The sequence below is a fragment of the Panthera tigris genome, chromosome C2 (assembly GCF_018350195.1).
Source record: "Panthera tigris isolate Pti1 chromosome C2, P.tigris_Pti1_mat1.1, whole genome shotgun sequence".
Classification (NCBI taxonomy): domain Eukaryota; kingdom Metazoa; phylum Chordata; class Mammalia; order Carnivora; family Felidae; genus Panthera; species Panthera tigris.
This window is the reverse complement of record NC_056668.1, coordinates 123,651,322-123,671,369: the sequence shown is the minus strand read 5'-3', so window position 1 is coordinate 123,671,369 and position 20,048 is coordinate 123,651,322. Positions and strand designations below refer to the sequence as shown.

The 20,048-nt window shown below is 53.3% G+C and overlaps 1 protein-coding gene across 1 annotated transcript in view; it reads left to right on the top strand.

The window, feature by feature from the left end:
- The window catches only part of ESYT3 (extended synaptotagmin 3), a 49,569-nt gene that overhangs the window by 20,378 nt on the left and 9,143 nt on the right, over window positions 1-20,048 (top strand). Inside the window, exons 3-19 of the mRNA XM_007087455.3 lie at window positions 667-801; window positions 4,008-4,084; window positions 5,591-5,657; window positions 6,292-6,381; window positions 6,906-6,961; window positions 8,192-8,312; window positions 10,404-10,574; window positions 11,249-11,331; window positions 13,177-13,225; window positions 13,563-13,652; window positions 14,141-14,203; window positions 14,303-14,365; window positions 14,918-14,986; window positions 15,971-16,057; window positions 16,736-16,885; window positions 18,453-18,949; window positions 19,588-19,686. Coding sequence (XP_007087517.2) covers window positions 667-801; window positions 4,008-4,084; window positions 5,591-5,657; window positions 6,292-6,381; window positions 6,906-6,961; window positions 8,192-8,312; window positions 10,404-10,574; window positions 11,249-11,331; window positions 13,177-13,225; window positions 13,563-13,652; window positions 14,141-14,203; window positions 14,303-14,365; window positions 14,918-14,986; window positions 15,971-16,057; window positions 16,736-16,885; window positions 18,453-18,949; window positions 19,588-19,686 — 1,967 coding nt within the window. The remainder of the gene's footprint in view (window positions 1-666; window positions 802-4,007; window positions 4,085-5,590; window positions 5,658-6,291; window positions 6,382-6,905; window positions 6,962-8,191; window positions 8,313-10,403; window positions 10,575-11,248; window positions 11,332-13,176; window positions 13,226-13,562; window positions 13,653-14,140; window positions 14,204-14,302; window positions 14,366-14,917; window positions 14,987-15,970; window positions 16,058-16,735; window positions 16,886-18,452; window positions 18,950-19,587; window positions 19,687-20,048) is intronic.

Here is a 20,048-nt window from a genome sequence, read left to right as displayed (position 1 = left end):
GTGAGGCAGGAAGACGGAACCAGCCCTAACGGGGCCCCTGAGAGAGATGGAGGCAATGGTGCCCTGAAACCTCTCAGCCTCGGGCTCCTCCGATGCTGGGTCTGGGGAACAGGAAATGCATCTTTAAACTATGACCACTCTCTGCTGCCCTCCCTCTCCCCTGTCCCATGCTTACTTTCCAGACCCACACCATGAGTCATTCTGCAGAGATCAGCCCAAGGCAGCCTTTTTTTGATTGTTAGAAAAAATTAAATCCACAGGAAGCAATTTAACTTTCTCTTCTGTGATTCTTTTTCCTTAAGCCTCTGGCACCTGCTCCTTCCTGGTTACACCACAATGTTGATTCTGATAGCTTACATTTTAGCAGTGAACCAAAAGTTTCATAATACTAAGTTGAGTGACCATTTCGTGGTGTTCTGCAAAACAGCACCAAGTCTTGGGGTCCCACTGCCTGGGCCAGAGTGAGAACAACTGTTGTAGTTATGCCATGTTTGATGGATAGATGGATAGACAGTTGCATGGATGGGTGGGCAGACAGGCCTGTGGGCGCTGCAGTGTAAGGGCCATGGGACCCCCCGCCCCCGGGGCCAGGTTGTTCTGGGTAGCCCTGGGTCTTGGGTGGGGGAAACAGACCTGACCCCCAAGAACCTCTTCCTGTGGTCACAGATCATCTCTCAGATCTGGCCCTACCTGAGTATGATCATGGAGAACAAGTTCCGGGAGAAACTCGAGCCCAAGATCCGGGAGAAGAGCATCCACCTGAAGACCTTCACCTTCACCAAGCTCTACTTTGGACAAAAGGTGGGTGACAAAAGGTGGGTGATGTCTCAGGAGGGGCAGCCTGTATCTGCTCTGCAGCCTTTTCTCTGTCCCAAACCCTGCCCCAGGTCATTCGCTCCTGACTGAGAACATCCCAGGGGACCTTGCTGGGGGCCTGGCCGCCACCTGCCCTTCTCAGCCTCTCAGCCTCGGTATAGACCCCTCACCCCTGAGTCCCGGCCCCACCGTCTCTGCAGGGTCTAAGGAAGCCTGGCTCTGAGAGAACAAAAAGGAAAGATGGGAAATAAGTCCACCTTTCTTCAGCCAAATTTTGGAAACATGCCAGGCAGTGGCAGTCGGCCAGATACAAAGATGTACAAGTCATGCTTGCTAAGGCATCAGCTTGGGAGAGCACACCTTCACGGAGAGAGGAAGTGCCTCAACACAGTGGATAGTTCTGTACCAAATGATTGGTTCTCGCAAGCAGCGTCACAAGCCCAACCCTAGTTCTGTGAAGATAATAGGTGACCCAGGATAGGTGAGGTTTGCATCTGACATACCCAACATCAGGTCCTTATTCTTGACAGCTTCCTAGTCCACCCTTGTGCCCCGTTCCTGCTGCCCTAAAGTGCCCCACTACTGTGAGTCTTATTTTTGCTGTTTGAAAATTCATCCCAGGAGCCCCTGGCGGGCTGGCTCTGTCGCTGGAGCACATGACTCTTGATCTTGGGGTCATGGGTTTGAGGTCCATGTTGGGTGTAGAGTTGACTTAAAAAAAAAAAAAAAAAGAAAAGCATCCTCCAGGCAGAGAACTGCTGTGATGTCCATCACTGGGGAAATCGGAGGCCCCAGCATGTGGTCTGCTGTGGGGCAGGCAGGTGCCAGAGTGCAGGCCAGCCTGCTGAGAGCCGTCTGCCTGCCCCAGGGCGTGTCCCAACTCTGCCCCGCTAGCCGCCTGAGCCCTGGAGATTCTGGTTTATGCCACTCGGACTCAGCCAGGACTGGCTTGTCCCAGCATCTGTTGGTTCATTTGTCCATTCCCTGGTTCGTTCATGTAGACTTTATGGAACATGGCTGTGAGTGAGACACCATAGACAGAAATGGGCGTGGCTATGCGCCTGCCTTCACAAAGGTCTCTGTCCTGTGTGAGGCGGACGTATAAACTGGTGGACCTCAACAGGGCCGTGTACACACAATGGTAGAGGAATGCGTGAATTCAGGAGTGGAGGGGAATGGGGTAGTCAGGGAAGGCTGCCGGGAGTGGGTGATGTCTGAGTTGGCATTTGAAGGATTCGGCAGGCTAAGAGCTAAGGAGCTGGCAGACTGCTGTGTTTACCGCACAGCCCGATGCCTGTGGGATGTGATGCTGCTGGGAAGTTGTCCCTTGTCACAACAGAAGCAGGCCTAGAGGCTCCAGGCTGTGGGAAGTCCGTTACAGTGCCCCGCCCTGCTCCCCAGTCTTCCACTGGCTTTTCTGGGTCTTTAATACGAAGGCCCTGGAGACCAGGGTGGACGTGGCCTGAAGCTTCGACAGGAAAGAAAAAGAACATGGGGCGCCCAGATGGCTCAGTCGGTTAAGCGTCCGACTTTTGATTTCAGCTCAGGTCACAATCTCAGGGTCATGAGATGGAGCCCTGTGTCCGGCTCCATGATGGGTGTGGAGCCTGCTTAAGATTCACTCTCTCCCTCTGCTGCTCACATGCGTGCTCTCGCTCTCTCTCAAAAAAAAAAATAAAAAAATAAAAAAAATAAAAATATAAAATCAGGGCAAAAATAAATGTTAAATAAATATGAGAAAGAATGGCAAAAATAAACCACAGCAAACTATATATTTAAAAAAGCTGACCTACCACACATATCACAAACTGTGGAAAGACTACATAATAATTTTAATTAAACCACTCGAGATGTCCCTATTAATACTTTTTCCCCTGCATTTTTGGTTCCATACTCTTGGATAGGCTTTTCATGTGACAGTGCATTTGTAAATGGCACTTTCTAAGGGGAGAACAGAAAGATAATGGAATATCCTCTAGTGTGGTTGACCGAATTTTTTTCTCCAACATTTCATTGTGAAAAATCTCCAGCATACAGAAGATGTGAGAGTATTATGCCACGAGACATCTGAATCAAACAACTGCTAACCTGTTGCTGTATTTTGCTTTAGCACATATCCATGCATCTATTTTTCCTCATCATCTTTAAAAAACTTTTTTTTTTAACATTTATTTATTTTTGAGAGTGAGAGAGACAGAGTGTGAGCGGGGGAGGGGCAGAGAGGGAGAGGGAGACACAGAATCCGAAGCAGGCTCTGGGCTCCGAGCTGTCAGCACAGAACCCAACGCGGGGCTCGAACCCACAAAGCACGGGATCATGACCTGAGCCGAAGTCGGACGCTTAACCAACTGAGCCACCCCAGTGCCCCACCTCATCATCTTTTTTTAAAATGCATTTCAAACTAGATTGCAAACATTAGTGAACTTCAACCCTCACTACTTCAGCATGACTATAACTCAAATTCAAATGATACTTGCTTTTTATTCTTCGTAAATAATAATCAGACCCCCATTCCAATGCCCAATAGCCTCCTAACAGAAGGCGAAGAGACCTGGGGTAGGAGGCATTACTTAGCAGCTCAGCCCTCAGCCCCAGAGGCTGGGGGACCATGACCCTGGGTCATGGAGGGCTGGGTCAAGGGCAGGGCACTTTAATTTTTAGGGTCAGATCCCACAGCCAGGGATCCTGCCCTCTTCCCTTGCCCTTGGGTGGCCGACTCCTACTCATAGGCCAGAACTGTTTAAATGCCTCCTCCTCCAGGAAGCCTTCACTAACTTCTGCCCACACCAGGGGAGGTTGCTCCTGAAATCTCCAGATCCCCATGTGACAGCAAGGGGCTGAATCTCATCACACCCTCCCCCACCACTGTCTCCTCTGCTGGGCTTCCAACCCATGAGGGCAGGCTCAGCCCATCTTGCTCCTGGCCTTCTCCCCAGTCCAGTGCCTGGCACAGAGCAGGTACTCCGTAAATACCTGCACTAAGAGAGAGAAGAAAGGGTGTGCGTTCTAGGGAGGGAAGTATCACAGTGCCCAGGACAGATGCAGCAGTGTGAATTTCTGTTTGTGCCTCATCCCGGGAATGCAGAGGCCACCTTGGTTGTTGGGGACAAAGCCCGGTGCTGGGCGAGGGGCCAGCAGCCATCCCTTGCTGCCGGATCCCTGCTGACCTAGCCCTCTGGCCTCTCTTCCAGTGCCCCAGGGTCAACGGCGTCAAGGCACACACTAACAAGCGCAACCGAAGGCAGGTGGTCCTGGACCTGCAGATATGGTGAGCCCTCTTGCCTTTGTGGGCCGGGTGTAGGGCACAGGGGAACCCTGTGTGAGAACAGTCAGTTTGAGGATGGAGTAGCATACTTACACTCGAATTTGGGGTGTGAAAGCGCCTCACAAAAGACATATCCACACCACCTTGGGCTGGAGCAGGGCCGACTATCAGGAGTAATGGATGGTCCCAGGGAAGCCACAGCTGTTTGACCCTCAGCCCAGGCCCAGCTCCTCCCATAAGACTAGGCACCAAGCATGCTCCGGGTGCCAAGGCCCAGACAGCAGAACTTTCTTGGAAGTCAGGGCTAGTCACCTGGAGGGTCAGACCAGCTGCCTTAAAGAGCATGTAGAAAGAGGGAGCAAGTATGGCAAGAAGATATGGGGACTTGTGGTAAAGCCCAGGGAGCTCTGAGCACAGGCTGTGAGAAATCTGTGGGAGAACTGGAGTCATTGCACCTCAGGAAAACAAGGATGCAAAGACACATGAGTGACTAGTTCAGTGGGTTGGGCAAAGGAGCCTCTTTGGAATGATGTTTGTAGCAGGCTTGAGTCTGAGAGAAGGGACATTCAATCCAGGAAGTCTTCCTGGAGGTGGTGAGATCTGAACTATGCTTTAAAGGACCAAGGATCAACTCCTAAAGTTCCAGGTTGTTGCCATTCCTCTCCAGTGCCTCATTTCCTGTCCTTAGTCCAGAGGCTGGCACCGAGAGCATATTGGGAAGACAAGAGTCAACTCTGGGAATACCCATCCCCATTTGAGGGCTGGTCTCAAGTGTGTTGGGATGATATTGGCTGTTGGTCACTCTTGGCTCCAAAACTTTGCCACAGGATCCTTGCATGAATAGTTGAGGCACATCAGGTTATCTGGCACTCAGTTAGCTTCTCAGCTCAGACAGGTCTCCCCCCCCCCCCCCACCAACCCCTGCTCTTCAGAGGGCACTCAGCATTGCTGTGATACCCAGCTTTTCTGCCTGTCCTGCAGATATTTAAAGCCTCCCCGCTTTCTGTCCCCTTAGAGGACCCTTTGACAGAGTCCTATGATCCTTACCCTCCAAGGCGCCCATCTGGGCTCCCTGTGCCCATTACTTGGTAAGTGCTGCCAGCTAGACTCAGGTTCCTGTGTCCTTGGGGAAGAGACCTGAACAGGGACGGGGCAGGCACACAGCAGTAGCGGAGGACTGGGTAATATGTTCATCGAGAGCCCCCACTTCACATCTTCGGGGTGTCACAGGGCAAAGTGGTGACCACAGTCACCGCCCTTGTGGGCGGAGGTAGGGATATTCATGAGGCACCTGGGTGAAAGGACCGGTGCAGCTGCCTCCCAGGGTCTGGGCTCACGTCGGTATTTTTGCAGAGCTGAGAAAGGCTAAGGCTTTTAGGGAGGCCATATCCAGGTGACACAGGGCTCAGGCTTGGTGGCTGGCCGCCTGGACTTGGGCTGTGTGGTGCTGGGCAAGCTTCCTGATCTCTCTGAGTGGTGTACCTGCCCTTCGTCCCTCCCCACTTTCAGCTACATTGGGGACTGTGAGATCAGTGCAGAGCTGCAGAAGATACAGGCTGGCGTGAATGGGATCCAGGTACGTGGAGCCTGGTGGGACTGCCCACCCCCCATTCCTGCCCCTGGGGTGGGAGGCTGGGCAGGGGGAAGTGGGCTCATGCTGGAGCAGGCTGCAGAAAAGGTGCAGACACCAAACACAGGCTGACGATGACCAAGGGACTCCAGGCCTGAGGTCGCCTGGCCGTGAAGAGGTGACTAGGCCTTATTAACCTGCTGCTTGGCCCCATGGCCCCACACCTGCCTCTGTACAGTCCCCCCAGGGCGATATCAGCTGCCCAGGGAAGGGAAAGGTTCTGTTCATGGAGTGATGCAGAACCAGTGCTTAGAAATGAGGCGGTTGGAGGAGGAGGTGGAGATCTCTTGTGGTAGAGGAGTAATACGGGAGCTGGGTCCCCGCTGGCTGGGCTGGCCTGAAACGTGAGCAAGAGGTAAAGTAAATTGCCCTCCGCACCCATGGAAGGCAGTGGTGGCTAGCTCGGGGCCCCTGGTAGCTGGCAGAGGCGTGACAGCTGTGTGCAGATTTCTGTTTCCCAAGTGTGGTCCCTATTGGAACAGCAGGTGGCCCTGATGTTTGGGGGTGGCCTCGGCAGAGCACAGCAGGTGCAGGGGGGAGTGGGGCTGAGGTCCCACACTGGCCCCCTGTGCCCACCCAGTTGCAGGGCACGCTGCGGATCATCCTGGAGCCCCTCCTGGTGGACAAGCCCTTCGTGGGAGCCGTGACGGTGTTCTTCCTTCAGAAGCCAGTAAGTCCCAGGGAAAGACGCAGGCCTGCGGTTCCCTGTGAGAAAGCACTCGCCTGCTAGACCCCAGGAGCCAGTCTGAGTCCCAGAATGGAACTGCCGAAGGCCGGCGAGACTGGCTGCTCCAACTGCTCGTCTCATGTCATCTAAGGCAGCCTGAGGTGCTCGGCTCTGCTCTCCCTGAGACCAGGAAACATTCGGGAGAGTGGCTTGCCGAGGTCACACAGGGGGACCGAGGTGGAGACGGTGTAACCCAGACCTCTCAGTCCAGGCCGGCCTGTGGCCGTGTGCCCTGCTCTCCCGTGTGGTCCTGGCAGGCGAGCAGCGGGCCTCGCGGCCCCAGCCACCCAAGCCGAGGCCTAAGCAAGACTGAGAGGTGCCCTCACCTGCCTGACGCCCCTGCAGAGGTCCCACCACCACCAGCAGGCTGGGTTCCCCGGGCTGGCAGGTGTGAGGCGCTTGGCAGAGGGACCCAGCCCTGGGCTTCTAGCTTCTTCCAGCCTAACAGCCTCCCTCTGCCCCTGCAGCACCTGCAGATCAACTGGACAGGCCTGACCAACCTGCTGGACGCTCCAGGAATCAAGTGAGTGCACTGCAAGAGCTGCCAGGCAGATCCCAAGAGTGAGGTCCTCCAGAGACGGGCATCCGGTGACTGGAGCTGCACCTTGGCTGTGCCCTCCCTCCCGGTTCCTGTGTGAGGAGCGGGGTGGCACCATGCTGTCCCTGCCCTGGGGGGAAATGTGTTGGTGTGTTCGGAGTGGGACCAGGAGGCTAACAGTGTTGCTTGGCCTCTGTGGGCAGGCACTGCACCTAGAAAACGCACACACACACACACACACGCACACACACGCGCACACACGCACGCACACACACGCTCAAACGCACGGGCACACACTGGCCACAGGAGATGTCCTGGGGGAGGCTGTGTGGGCTAATGAGAGAGCACAGGCTCTCTGGCTCTGTTGTTCAGCAACTGTGTGACTTCTCTGGGCTCTTCCTCAGTGAAAGGGGATCCCGATTCTTCTACGTCCCTTCCTGGGACTGGCCGTGGCAGGGCCGCACTCAGAGCCTCAGGCCCCCTGGGAGGAGAAAGGGAGGGCTCCAGGCCCACGTGGACACGTGTCCCCAGGCATCAGGGACATTTGGACTGGCCAGGGCAAGCACCAGCAGGCTCCCCGGGCTCAGGCAGCTCCCTGGCCTGCGGGGAGGACCACTGGCTCGCTCCCTGGGGACGATCCCACTGCTCCCGGCCCCCTGGATGCAGAGAATCCAGTGGCGCATTGTTTCATTCAACAGATATTTCCTGAGCACCCGCTCTGCGTGCCAGGCCTGTTCCAGGCACTGTCCCTGCTCCTCTGCTGGGGAGAGGGAGTCAGGCAGTGAGCAGAGAACTCTGATGGGATGTCAGCCAGTAGAAGAGCTACGGGAGCAAACACTTAGCTAGCACTTACTGTGCGCCAGGTGCTATTCTCTGAGATGAGGAAACAGGTCCAGAGAGGTGATCGACTTACCCAAGGTCACACAGCTCATGGGTAGTGGAGCTGAGATTTGCACACAGGCTCCAGGCCATCCCTTAGCTACCACGCTGGGATGCCTCAGAGAACAGAGCGGGATTGAGAGGGTGGTGGTCAGGGGCTGTCAAAATGTAAACCCCGCATCTTCCCCCACCCCCACCAGCCAGGCAGGCTGGGGACAGGGATGTTCCCTGTTGGGCAGGGCCCACCCCACCATGCTCTGCTCCTGGTTTGAGCTCTGGGGATGACCAGTGGAGGGGTGGGTGGCCTTTACAGCTGGTCGTGTCCACTGTCCCCAGCGAGGTGTCAGATAGCCTGCTGGAGGACCTTATCGCCGCCCACCTGGTACTGCCCAACCGCGTGACTGTGCCTGTGAAGAAGGGGCTGGATGTGACCAACCTGCTCTTTCCTCTGCCCTGCGTGAGTACCTGCACTGGCCACAGATCACTGGGCCCAGAGCTGAGGGACCCTCAGGCTGGAGGAGGGAATGCATTCTCAGTTGGTAAGCCTGGTCTCTGCCCTGTGAGAGCATGGCATCTTTGTTTGATCGGGCGAGGACCGAGCGTTGGAAGACTGACTGACTTGCCCAAAGCCACCCATCTAGGGAGGGGCGGAACCCAGGTGGCATTCCTTCCTGGATGCTGGTCCCCCCTCACCACCCCCCACCTGTGCAGCCTGGGTTGGGGGCTATGGGAAGTCACCCCTGCCCCCAGGAAACTCTAGGAGATTCCCATCCTCCCTTCAGGGACACGAGACTCCCCCGACTCCATTATTTGGTGGTGGAAAGAATCCTTGGGGTACACGGGGAAGAACATTCAGTTGAGCCAGGACGTGGGCCTTCCTGTGTGCTCAGTCCCACTGTCCCTGCCCCCCACATCCTGGGCCTTGCTTGGGAGGCCCCTGAGGACAGCCACATGGCCTCCCTACAGAAGGTGCCCTCAGGGCTGCGAGTTGGGGCTCGGGAGAGGGGTGCGTGCCCATTTCTCCACCAGTACCAGGTAAGAGGCATCGGCTTGCTCTGGCTGCACCGGGGTGAGGCCCGGGGCGAGCAGGCGGCAGCACATACGTCCTCTCAGCCTCCCCAGGCTGAATTTGGCCATCTCAGAATAACAACCAACCCCATCACCTACGCCTCTGTTACTGAAAACAATCTGTGCTCAAGGGATATCCCCCTCAAGAGGTCCTGGAAAGTTGCTACCATTTAAACTCACTTGGAATAGTTCTTTCTGCGTGTTTGCGACAACTGGCCGTGAACATTTACATTGATTTGTTTCATTCCATTTTCTATTTTTAGGGCTGAATTTTTACCGTAACTTCCTTTCACAGTCATGTAAAATATTTGCAAGCTTCCGAAGTCCAACATAAAAAACGGATTCTATCTTAAGGGGTCTGGTTTCGATCCTTTCTTCCCTGCACCTGACCTCCACCATCCCCCTTAAGTAATGGTTTATCCTTCCACTGTTCATTGCTGGTTTTCTAAAATGAGCAGCTGCAGATATATTGCAGATATGGTTGTGTGTGCATATCTGATGATGGTCATATTCCCCTTCTTTGACGGATGGCAGCAACCTAGTTTTCTCCACCTTGCTTTTATCACTCCGTATGTCATGGGCACCGCTCCGTGACAGGGTAGACAGGGCCCTAACTCTTTCCTGCTTACGGCGGCCCAGTACTCCACGGTGTGTGTGTGCAGGGGGTTATTGAATGGGCTGTGTTGATCTCTCGCTATTACAAATAGCGCTGTCACGAATAGCCTTGGACGTGTCTTTTTTGAGTTTTGGCAGTATACTTTTAGGGCTAGACGTGGGATTACTGGGTCAAAGGGTAAATGCCTGTGTATCTGTCACTGTTTTATTTTTTTATTTTAATTCCAATACAGGTAACATACAGTGTTGTGTTAGTTTCAGGTGTACAAGATAGTGACCCAGCAGTTCTATACGGTACTCAGTGCTCATCCTAAGCGTACATGTATCTACTGATACTTAAAAACACAGTTCTAGGCAGGAGGCCTCCTGGCCCCATGAAGTGTACTTCCTAATTCTTGCGTTCCATTCTGTCTGAGGACAAAGCCCAGAGTGCGGGGCCTTTATGAGCACTCTGCCAGCGGCACGCAGTGCCCACAGGGGTGTGTACACCTGGGCCTCAGGAGGAAATGACTAGAACTTTGTTCCCCTCTAGAGAGGGGGAATCCAGGAGGCAGCCTCTTCAGATGGTGGTCGTCAGCACAGGAGGAAATAGCTGCGGCTGAACGAGCCATTCACACGGCAGGTTGAAGGCCAGGAATGGGGGCAGGGCATGGTGATGAGTGGACAGAGCCCTGGACCCTGACATCACTTGCTGCGTGGCTTTGGCAAGGAAACTGCCATATCTGGCTTGTCTCCCATCTAGACCACAGAGACACTGAGACGGGGCTGGGATGATGTCTGATGGCTTTGGCCCTGATGTTGTGGGCCTTGGGGGCGGGCACAGCCCAGAAAGCAGCTGTGAGCCCTGGGCTGGGGCATTTTCCAGGGAGTGATCAGAGTCCACTTGCTGGAAGCAGAGAAGCTGGCTCAGAAGGACAACTTCCTGGGGATCCGAGGCAAGTCAGACCCCTACGCCAAGGTGAGCATTGGCCTACAGCATTTCCGGAGCAGGACCATCTACAAGAATCTGAACCCCACCTGGAATGAGGTATTTGAGGTGAGGGTCTCCTCGGCTACTTTTGATGCCCTCCAGGCTCCACATTGGGTCATGCTGGGTACAAACAAGGGAGGGCCTCACACACCCATGTGGCAACACCAGGCCGGAGGAGTGGCCTTGGGGACATGCAGGGTGGCCTGCATCACTCCTCCTTCCCACATCCATCAGGCTTCAGAGGTGGGCTGCCGTGGCCCTGCTGGAGGAACAGCTCGTAAATGAATTCCCACCTCCCTTCCCCATCACTGTCAGATTTGTTGGAATTTTTCAAATCAAAGTAAAAGAACCTGAGTCAGTTCTGCCCCAATCCTCCCAGCCTCCCCTGCTGCCAGAGCCTCACACCAGGAGCTTAAAGTTCTTAAATCCACCCACAATCCCTACTACCTGAAGGTAGCACCCACAGCCTATGAAGTGCTCCAGAAGCTGCGAGCCCCATGCAAAACACACAGCAGCCGTTGTCCCCTGTGCACCAACCCCCGTCCTCCCCATCCCGCAGGGGAGGACATCACTCCCTTCTTACAGGTGGGGTTCTCCAGAGGCGTTGAAGCCAGGAAACTGCCCAGGGCTCTGAGCTGGCAGGTGGTGGGGCTGGACTTGGGCTCTCCCTGGGTCATGCTTGAGGTCGGCTTCATCAATTGTTGCGGCCTGCAGATCAAGTATCCCGTCTTTTGTTCCAGTTTATAGTGTACGAAGTCCCTGGGCAGGACCTGGAGGTGGACCTGTATGACGAGGATCCCGACAGGGACGACTTCCTGGGCAGGTGAGGAGGAGGGCTGAGCTGGGCGCAGGGGCACTGGGCCAGGCCTCGGGCCACAGCACCCTCGCCTCCAGCACGCAGTCACCTGACACAGTGACTGCATTAGGCATCCTGCTCTGTCATTCCACGTTCCTGCTACTAACCTCCTTCCTAGGTGTCTCCTGAGTGCCCAGCCCTGAGCTGGGCTACGGGGATGCAGAGGGCCCCAAGGTTTGTGTCCCATGGGCTCTGCGTCCTGCAGTCCTGGTGCGGTAGCTAGACTCTCTGTTCAGAGCAGGTGCAGGGGCGGGGCCGGCGTGGATGGTCAGGTTCCCAGTGCCAAGGAGTCCTGGCCTCTTGCTCTGGGGCAGAACCCAAACTCAGGGCTGTGGGGGGACTGAGATGGTGGGGCTGGGGCTGGCCATCAAAACTTCAGACTTATATGTCTTTTGGCCCAGCAGCCCCACTTCCAGGAATCTCCCATAAAGTCAGAGTATTATACGTGGGGTGCTCTGCAATGAGCAGAACTGTGGTGGCTGGAAACACAAATGTCCAGCCTCAGAGGATATTGGTCGAGTGTTTGAATAGATTTGCCATTGCCAAACTACAGAATATTCTGCAGCTTTTAAAAACGATGAGCAGGGTCTGTCTGTGTTGAGCTGGAAGACTTGGTTGGGGGGGTGGGGAGGGGGGAAGGGGCGGGAACCGGGTGTGGCCCATGCGGTTTCATGTCTCCAGGGAGGACCCTGGAGTATGTTTGTGTGAGCACAGAGAAGGGCACAGGAGACACACAGCAGACTGTTCACACCGCTCACCTCAGGGGGCCTGGGATGAGGAGGCAGAAAAGAGAGTTTCACCCAAATCTTTATTGCTCCTGTATTGTTTAGCTGGTTTCCACGAGCATGTAATTTTAAAAGCAACAAAACAAAGTGGGAAGGGTGCCATCTGCCACCCTAAGAAACAGCTCCCCACCAGATGTTCTTTTTCTTCTCTTCTTAATGGAAAAAGCTGCAGTTTTTGTGTTGTTGCAGATGAGAAGTGTGGCTTGTAGTTCATGCTGCATGTTACTGATTTCCAGCGTGTGCTGAGCTCAAGCACATTTCTAACAGTCACCCAGACTTAATCTCCACCCCCCTTCCCCTCTGGCTATCAGGGTCTTGTGTTTGGGCTGCAGTCAGGTTAGGTCTCCGTCACCTCCTGTCAAACACATGCTAACCAGACTTATCCCCTGGAGGGCACCTGGGGCAGTGTTGGAAATGGATGCACCCTGGGGGTCGTTAATGATGACTGTGGGAGGCGGTGCTGCGGGTGTTTAGAGGACACAGGACCGGGAAGCTAAACCCATGCAACGCATGGGCAGTTTTTCACAAAGAAGAATCATCCTGTTCAAAATGCCCATAGTACCATCACTGGGGAATCCAGAGCCAGTGTGCCCAGCAGCCTCTGCTCATGTTCTCCTCTGGGGATTGGAGCCACCTGCTGACTGGCCTTCATTTGCTTGAGCGGCAGGCGCTTTACCACTGGTGCCTTGAGATGAATAAGATCCCGTCTTTTTTTTCCTCAAAGATTATAAACCATTTTTTTACATTATGTATTTTGAGTGAGAGAGAGAGAGCAAGAGAAGGGGGGGTGGTGCAGAGAGAGGGAGAGAGAAAATCCCAAGCAGGCTCCATGCTGTCTGCTGTGTCTGACGTGGGGCTCAAGCGCACAAACCAAACCCTGAGATTATGACCTGAGCCAAAATCAAGAGTTGGACACTCAACCAACTGAGCCACCCAGGCACCCCTAAGGTCCCCTGTCTTGAGGGCCGCCCTCGGATATGCTGCTTCCTGCCTGCTTGGAGCTAAGCCGACTCCCTGTGTGTTCCAGCCTGCAGATCTGCCTTGGGGATGTCATGACGAACAGAGTGGTGGATGAGGTAGAGTCGAGCCTGCAACCCCCCCTCCCCCCATGGACATTCTTGTTTCCATCTCAAAGTGTAGTGCTCTGGCCTTCTATAACCACCTCTCCCATTCCCTCGAGCCCAGAGCCCACACCGCCTGGCTGGGCCATCTTTGCCCTAAAGCCCCTATTAGGGCTCCACCAGGTCCCAGAATTGAACTGCTTGAAGAGGGTCGGTAGCATCTCAGTGGGCCTTTCCTGGAGCCGTCCTCCCTCCTCACCCTCCTCCCTCCTCACCCTCCTCCCTCCTCACCCTCCTCCCTCCTCACCCTCCTCCCTCCTCACCCTCCTCCCTCCTCACCCTCCTCCTGCAGTGGTTTGTCCTGAACGACACAACCAGCGGGCGGCTGCACCTGCGGCTGGAGTGGCTTTCACTGATCGCCAGCCCGGAAGCTCTGACCCAGGTGAGGGTGGGGTGTCAGCGTTCCCTACCAGAAAGGTGTGAGGAGGCTGGCGGCCGGTCCCTGTGTGAGCTTTGTGGAAGGGGGCGAGATGAAGCCCCCAGATCTTGCTCACAGAATCATCCAGCCAGCCCCACCTTCGGCAGAACCTGTCCCTCGGCCTCAGCTCCACACCAGGCAGCTCCTGATCTCTCAGCAGTCTCGGAGCAGCTCAGCCATCTTCGGGAAAGATGGGATCCTTAAAAGCTCTGTCAGTGCTGGTCAGCCCCGTTCCTGAGGAAGTCCACCCCTGTGTCTGACTTGAATCTGACATGCTGCAGTTGTAGATTCAGTCTCAACAAAAAGCTAGGTTGTGGGCAATCGTAGGGCTTGTCTGGAGTTCAAGTTCTGGCTAGCTAGCTTCCTTCTGCTGTGAATAGGCTTCTCCAAAACCAGTCTGTGTCTCCTAATGCTTCAGCACCCAGTGAGTGAGAGTCTGTGTGTGCTTGTAGGACCATAGTGGCTTTTCAACTGCCATCCTCGTGGTTTTCTTGGAGAGTGCCTGCAACCTGCCGGTGAGTGGTGCCATGCCCAGTGTCACATACACCTTTGCCTTGTGCCCGTCTCTTGCACATGTCCATGTGTCATTCATTTATCCTATTCTTGTGCTGCAGAGAAACCCCTTTGACTACCTGAATGGCGAATATCGAGCCAAAAAACTCCCTAGGTTTACCAAGGTAAGTGAAAGCCAGTCACAGCGCCTTTTCCTCAGAGTAACCACAGCCCTGTCTTCTGGGTGACCGTCTGTGCACACACAGCCTATGGATGACAAGAGTGCCATTCACCATGTCTGCCATGTGCCAGGCACTGGGCTTTGCAACCCACCCCCCACTTTCGTTATGCCCGAGTCCCATGATGAGTGTGTCTCGTTTTGTTGCCATTTGACAAGTAGCACCCGAAACGTTAAGTACCTAGGTCACAAGGTAAAGGAAGAGCCAGAACTTGTCTGCCTCCATAGCTCGAGGGAACAAGAGCGTGTGCTCAACCAGGCCCAGCTCTGGGCCTCCTGTCTTTACCTTGGAGCCTCCCCTGGGGTTAGCCCTATCCTAGAGCTCACAGTGATGGCAGCCCAGGGACCTGGGGGCACCAGGGTAGCCTTCTGTCAGAGGGAAGCAATTGGCTGGCCCCAGGTCCCACTGCTGCTCCTGGGGGTTGGGAGGTGAGGCTGGTCAGGGTGGTGTCTCAGACCATTGGTACCACTTTCATTGTTGTCCATCTGTTCCCCACAGAATAAAGTGAGCAGAGACCCCTCTTCCTATGTCAAGCTCTCTGTAGGCAAGAAGACACAAACGAGCAAGGTGAGACAGTTCAGTGTGTAGCCATGGGACAGTGAGGGCCCCACCCCTTACAGGAGAGAAGCAAAAGGGCAGGGGATTAGAGAACAGAACAGTGTTCGTAGGTGTCAGGACACGTTCTAGGCCCGGTGTCTTCAAAACAACCTCACAAAATAGTTGCACAGTTCAAGAACCTGAGGGTCAGAGATGGAGTGACTGACCCAAGGGCCCATGCTAGAAAGCTGTGGAAGTCCTTTTGGCCCCTCCCCTGGAAGTGAGCTCTAGTGCTGCTATGCTTTCAGCCCCACACAACTTCCAGTTTAGGGAAAGAGCCCACATCTCCATTGCCTGATGAATGGATAAAGAAGATCTATCTATGTATATACATGTACGTGTACATATATGCACACACACTGGAATATTTGAGATCAAAAAGAATGAATTCTTGCCATTTGCAACAACATGGATGGAGCTAGAGTGCACTATGCTAAGTGAAAAAGGTCAGAGAAAGATAAATATCATATGATTTCACTTGTATGTGAAATTTAAGAAACAAAACAGATGAACATAGGGGAAGGGAAGGAAAAATAAAATACAGAGAGGGACACAAACCCTAAGACACTCTTAAATACAGAGAACAAACCAAAGGCTGCTGGAGGGGTTGTGGGGGGGGGGAATGGGCTAAATGGGTGATGGGCATTAAGGAGGGCACTTGTTGGCATGAGCACTGGTGTCATACGTGAGTGATGAATCACTACTCCTGAAACCAATACTAGACTGTATGTTAACTAACTTGAATTTAAGTAAGTAAATTAAACCCCCAACCTTCCTGGGAAAGCTCTCCTTGCCTTTGAACCTGGCTGCCCCACCCTAAAGTCTCCCACAAGCCGTGTGGGTGGGTCTGACCCCCAGGCAGTGCTGGTGAGTGGCCAGATGCGAGCAGAGGGTGCCTGCACCCTGCTCTGCCCATCCTGACCCTTCAGTGATCTTTCTCTCTTCCATCCCCAGACTTGTCCCCACACCAAGGACCCCGTGTGGAGCCAGGTGTTCTCCTTCTTTGTGTACGATGTGGCAGCCGAGGAGCTGCATCTGAAGGTTTGTGTCAAGTTCGGGTCTTGGAACAAGGCTAAGAGGTGTCTACGGCAGGAGGGGTGGGGAGCTTGAAGTGCACCTCAGGCAGGTGCTCCCAGTGGTGAAGTCAGCCTGTGTGTGTGGGAGAGGATGTGGAGGCTCCGCATCCTCACGGACTGGTGGGTGGGCGAACCCTCACGTCCCTTGGCTCTCTCCCTGCAAGTCTTTCCGGTTTTACATAGCACCCAGAAGGGCCTGTGTTGGAATCCTCCCTGGACGTCAATGATGATATACTTCTTTAAAAAAATAACTTAATCTTCAAAACGATCTGTGGAAAAGAGATACCTTCTTTATTTTACACATGAGCAAATAGAGGCTCAAACAATGACTCGTCCAAGATTTCATGACCCAGCAAATTTTGGGGGCCCTCAGCCTTGTCCGATGTCTCATCATGGAGCAGCTCAGCTCATCAGCCCTTAAAGCCCCTGTGGCCATGGGCATTTGGCCCCTGCCTCATACAGATCATAACTGCCTCTACCCTGACTGTAAACAGGGACCAGGCCTGGTCCCAGTCCCAGGTTTTCAGAACAGGGCCAGGGGCCAATAGAAGCACAGTACTTACTTAGGCGAACTGAGACTCGGGAAAGGCAGTGGTGGGTCTGAGGCTGGGTTAGCCTGTTTTGTGACTGGCCCACTGCCCAGGTGCTTGATGATGACCAGGAGTGTGCTCTGGGAGTGCTGGAGTTCCCCCTGTGCCAGATTCTACCCTATACAGACCTCACCCTGGAGCAGCGCTTTCAGCTGGACCACTCAGGCCTGGACAGCCTCATCTCCATGAGGCTAGTGCTTCGGGTAAACATCCCTTCTTGTGCCCCAGGGTAGGTGAGGGGTGGAGCTCTGGCCGTGGAACAAGGTGGTCTATCCCAGCACTAAGTACCTGCTCTGTGCCGAGAAGAAGCTAGGAGATAGATTGCTGTTTTTCATCAACTTTGGAATATGGTCAGCCATTATCCCTTCAGATATTGCCTCTCCCATTCTTTCAATCCTTCCTTCTAGAATTCTTACACTGGACCACCACCTCCTCCATGTCCCGACCTGACCTCACTGTCATATTTTCTGTTTCTTTATCTCCTGGTGCTACATTCTAAATTTCCTCAGATCTCTGTCATCTTAGACCACTAATTGGCTGTTTTTTATTTCTGATTTTATCTTTTTTCATAGTATTTTATTATGATGTTTCTATTCCATCTTCAGTCATTTGAAAATACTTACGTTAGAATTCACAGGTACACATTATATCTTAAGATCTTGAGTTAGATTTTGATGGTTGTTGTATCTGTTTTCTATGCTTGGTAACTTGGGTTGCAAACATACGTTCAGTGTTCTGGGACCTGGACTGAAGCTGCTTGCTTCCAGCGAGGTTCCATTTTACTATAACCAAGCACCTCGGGAGCATTACAAACCTAGGGTCCATTCTTAGGTTATTTTTTAAATTTTAGGTTTCAAGATTCCACAGGTAAAAATAAGAACCAAAATTCATATAAGACAGTCCTGTAAGGTGCCATATTCTCAGGAAAGTCTTCAGTTCCCCCCACCAGAGTACAGGCTGAGACAGACATATTTCTTATCAGTCTTTCCTGGGGGGTGGAATGTTTATCCTAGACTACTTTTTTCCCCTAGAGATCACACCTTCATGGTTCCCACTTCAACTCCCAGCCTCACATTGATCCGAGGCCTCTTCTCCTTACCCCTTGAATTTTCAAGGTTGATAAACCACCCTAGGAAAGCTTAGCCTTCGTTTTTCAGTAACCCCAGGGGCTTTCCCTCCTTTCTTGTGAATTTGGCAATGCATTTAAAAGGATGTTTGTTTCATTTTATTAGACATTCCTAATGAGATTTTTCAGAATATTTTGACCACCACAGTGCTAGAAATGGAAGTCCCTAGGAACAGTCTTGATGACTAACGGGGAAGAAACATAGTGGCTGAGGTTTGAAATTTTGGTGGTAGGAACACAGGGGTATATGTGGACAGGAACTGTTTTAGGGAAAGCAGTGGTGAATAGGGTGACAGCTGGAAAGGACCCCATCCAGAAGGCAGGGGAGTCCTCTGTGTAGAGGAACAGTGCATGTTGTAAGAGTGAGCTAGGTCTCCACCAGCCAGTTTGAGTGGGGGCAGGACTGAGTCTTCATGAAGACTCATGACTGAGGCAGGAATAAGGGAGAAAGAGAATATTTGGTTACAGGGACCCAGGGGCAAAGAGAGATTAAGGAAGATATGGTGTGGGGTTGTGGGGGTGGGAGGTAGAATCCAGAGGATTGGGCAGTCAGGAAGGAACCATTTCCCAGAGGTTAAGATGAGAGCAGAGGAGGAGAAGGTGGATAGGGGGGCCCAGCCCATAACCCTGTCATCTGCTTGCAGTTCCTGCGTGTGGAAGAACGAGAGATGGGGAGCCCATACACAGGACCTGAAGCCCTAAAGAAAGGTCCTCTGTTCGTTAAGAAGGTGGACACCAACCAGGACCCCAAAGCCCCATCCCAGGGAGGGGGCCCTGAAAATTTGCCATGCCCCCCAGACCCTGTTTCTGATACCAAGGAAGCCTCCAAGAGCACCATGACAACCACCAGTGCCACTACTGTTGCCACCGAGCCCACACCCCAAGAGACAGGCCCAGAGCCCAAAGGCAAGGACAGTGCCAAAGGGTTCTGTGAGCCCACGGGGAAGAAGAGGAGTGCGGCCACCATCTTCCTGACTGTCCCAGGCCTACACTCTCCAGGGCCCATCAAGTCACCCAGACCCATGAAATGCCCTGTCTCCCCATTTGCGTGGCCGCCCAAGAGGCTGGCTCCCAGCATGTCCTCGCTGAACTCCCTGGCCTCCTCCTGCTTTGACCTGACAGATATCAGCCTCAACACTGAGTATGCACCTCTCTGCTTAATCTATTCTAAAATGACATGCATGAAAAATCCATCCCTGGATAGAATAGTAGACACAAACTTACTTTGCTGTACAAGTTCTGGTCTTTCAGAGTGGCTTCATGAGAGGCAGCATGGTATGCTAGAAACACAGGGGAAAGGGGGGAGAGAGAGAGCAAATGCATACCAACTGTAAAACAGGTGCTGGGCTTTAGTGAAGGTTCCTTACCGCAGAAACATTTCCTGAATTCTCAAGTGTATGAGGATGATATGGAGAGCTTAGAATGTGGGATTTATATAAAGTGTTTACCATGGGCTTAGCATGTTATTTAATTCCATCTTCACGATTAGCCTACGAGATACAATTTACTATCATAAAAGTCGAATAACTTACCCAAGGTTTCACAGGAAATCATGGTATAGAAACAGATCCCACTCCAAGGTTCATATCCTTCCTACTGTAAAGTAGGATAATTAATGTGAATGGATGGAACGGACTTCAGACCAAAAAGAACCTGAGAGCTATTTTATTAACCCACAGGGCCCTATGTTCCTAAAGCAGGACATGCTTCTATCGTTGGGGTTGGGGGAGAGGCCAACACCCGTAATGGCAAGGGACGTGACAAGCCCTTTCTTTACAGAGGCGGGGATCTCCGGCAGCGGAGGCTGGGTGAGATTCGGCTCACGGTGCGCTATGTGTGTCTGCGGCGCTGCCTCAGTGTGCTCATCAGCGGCTGCAGGTAACGAGATGCTGGGGCCAGGAAGAGGCCTCTGGGAGCATCAGGTGAACAAAAGAGTGAAGGCACTTGGAGCAATGGCAGTGGGGGGGGGTGGTGGTGGCATGGCTGAGGTAGACAAGTAATACACAGGGAAGGAGGGAGGGCTGAAGGCTGCCTGCTGTGAATGACAAGTCCTCAATGATGCTGATGGGTTCCAGAGCCAAGGGCTTTGTTCAGACATAACCACTGCAAAACTGTCTGGGGTGACTTGTAGCCAGTACCTTCTCTCAAGTAGGAATCTCCTACTTCCTTTAGATGCAATGTACTTGCTCTCCTCCCTACTTTAAAACACACACACACACACACACACACACACACACGCT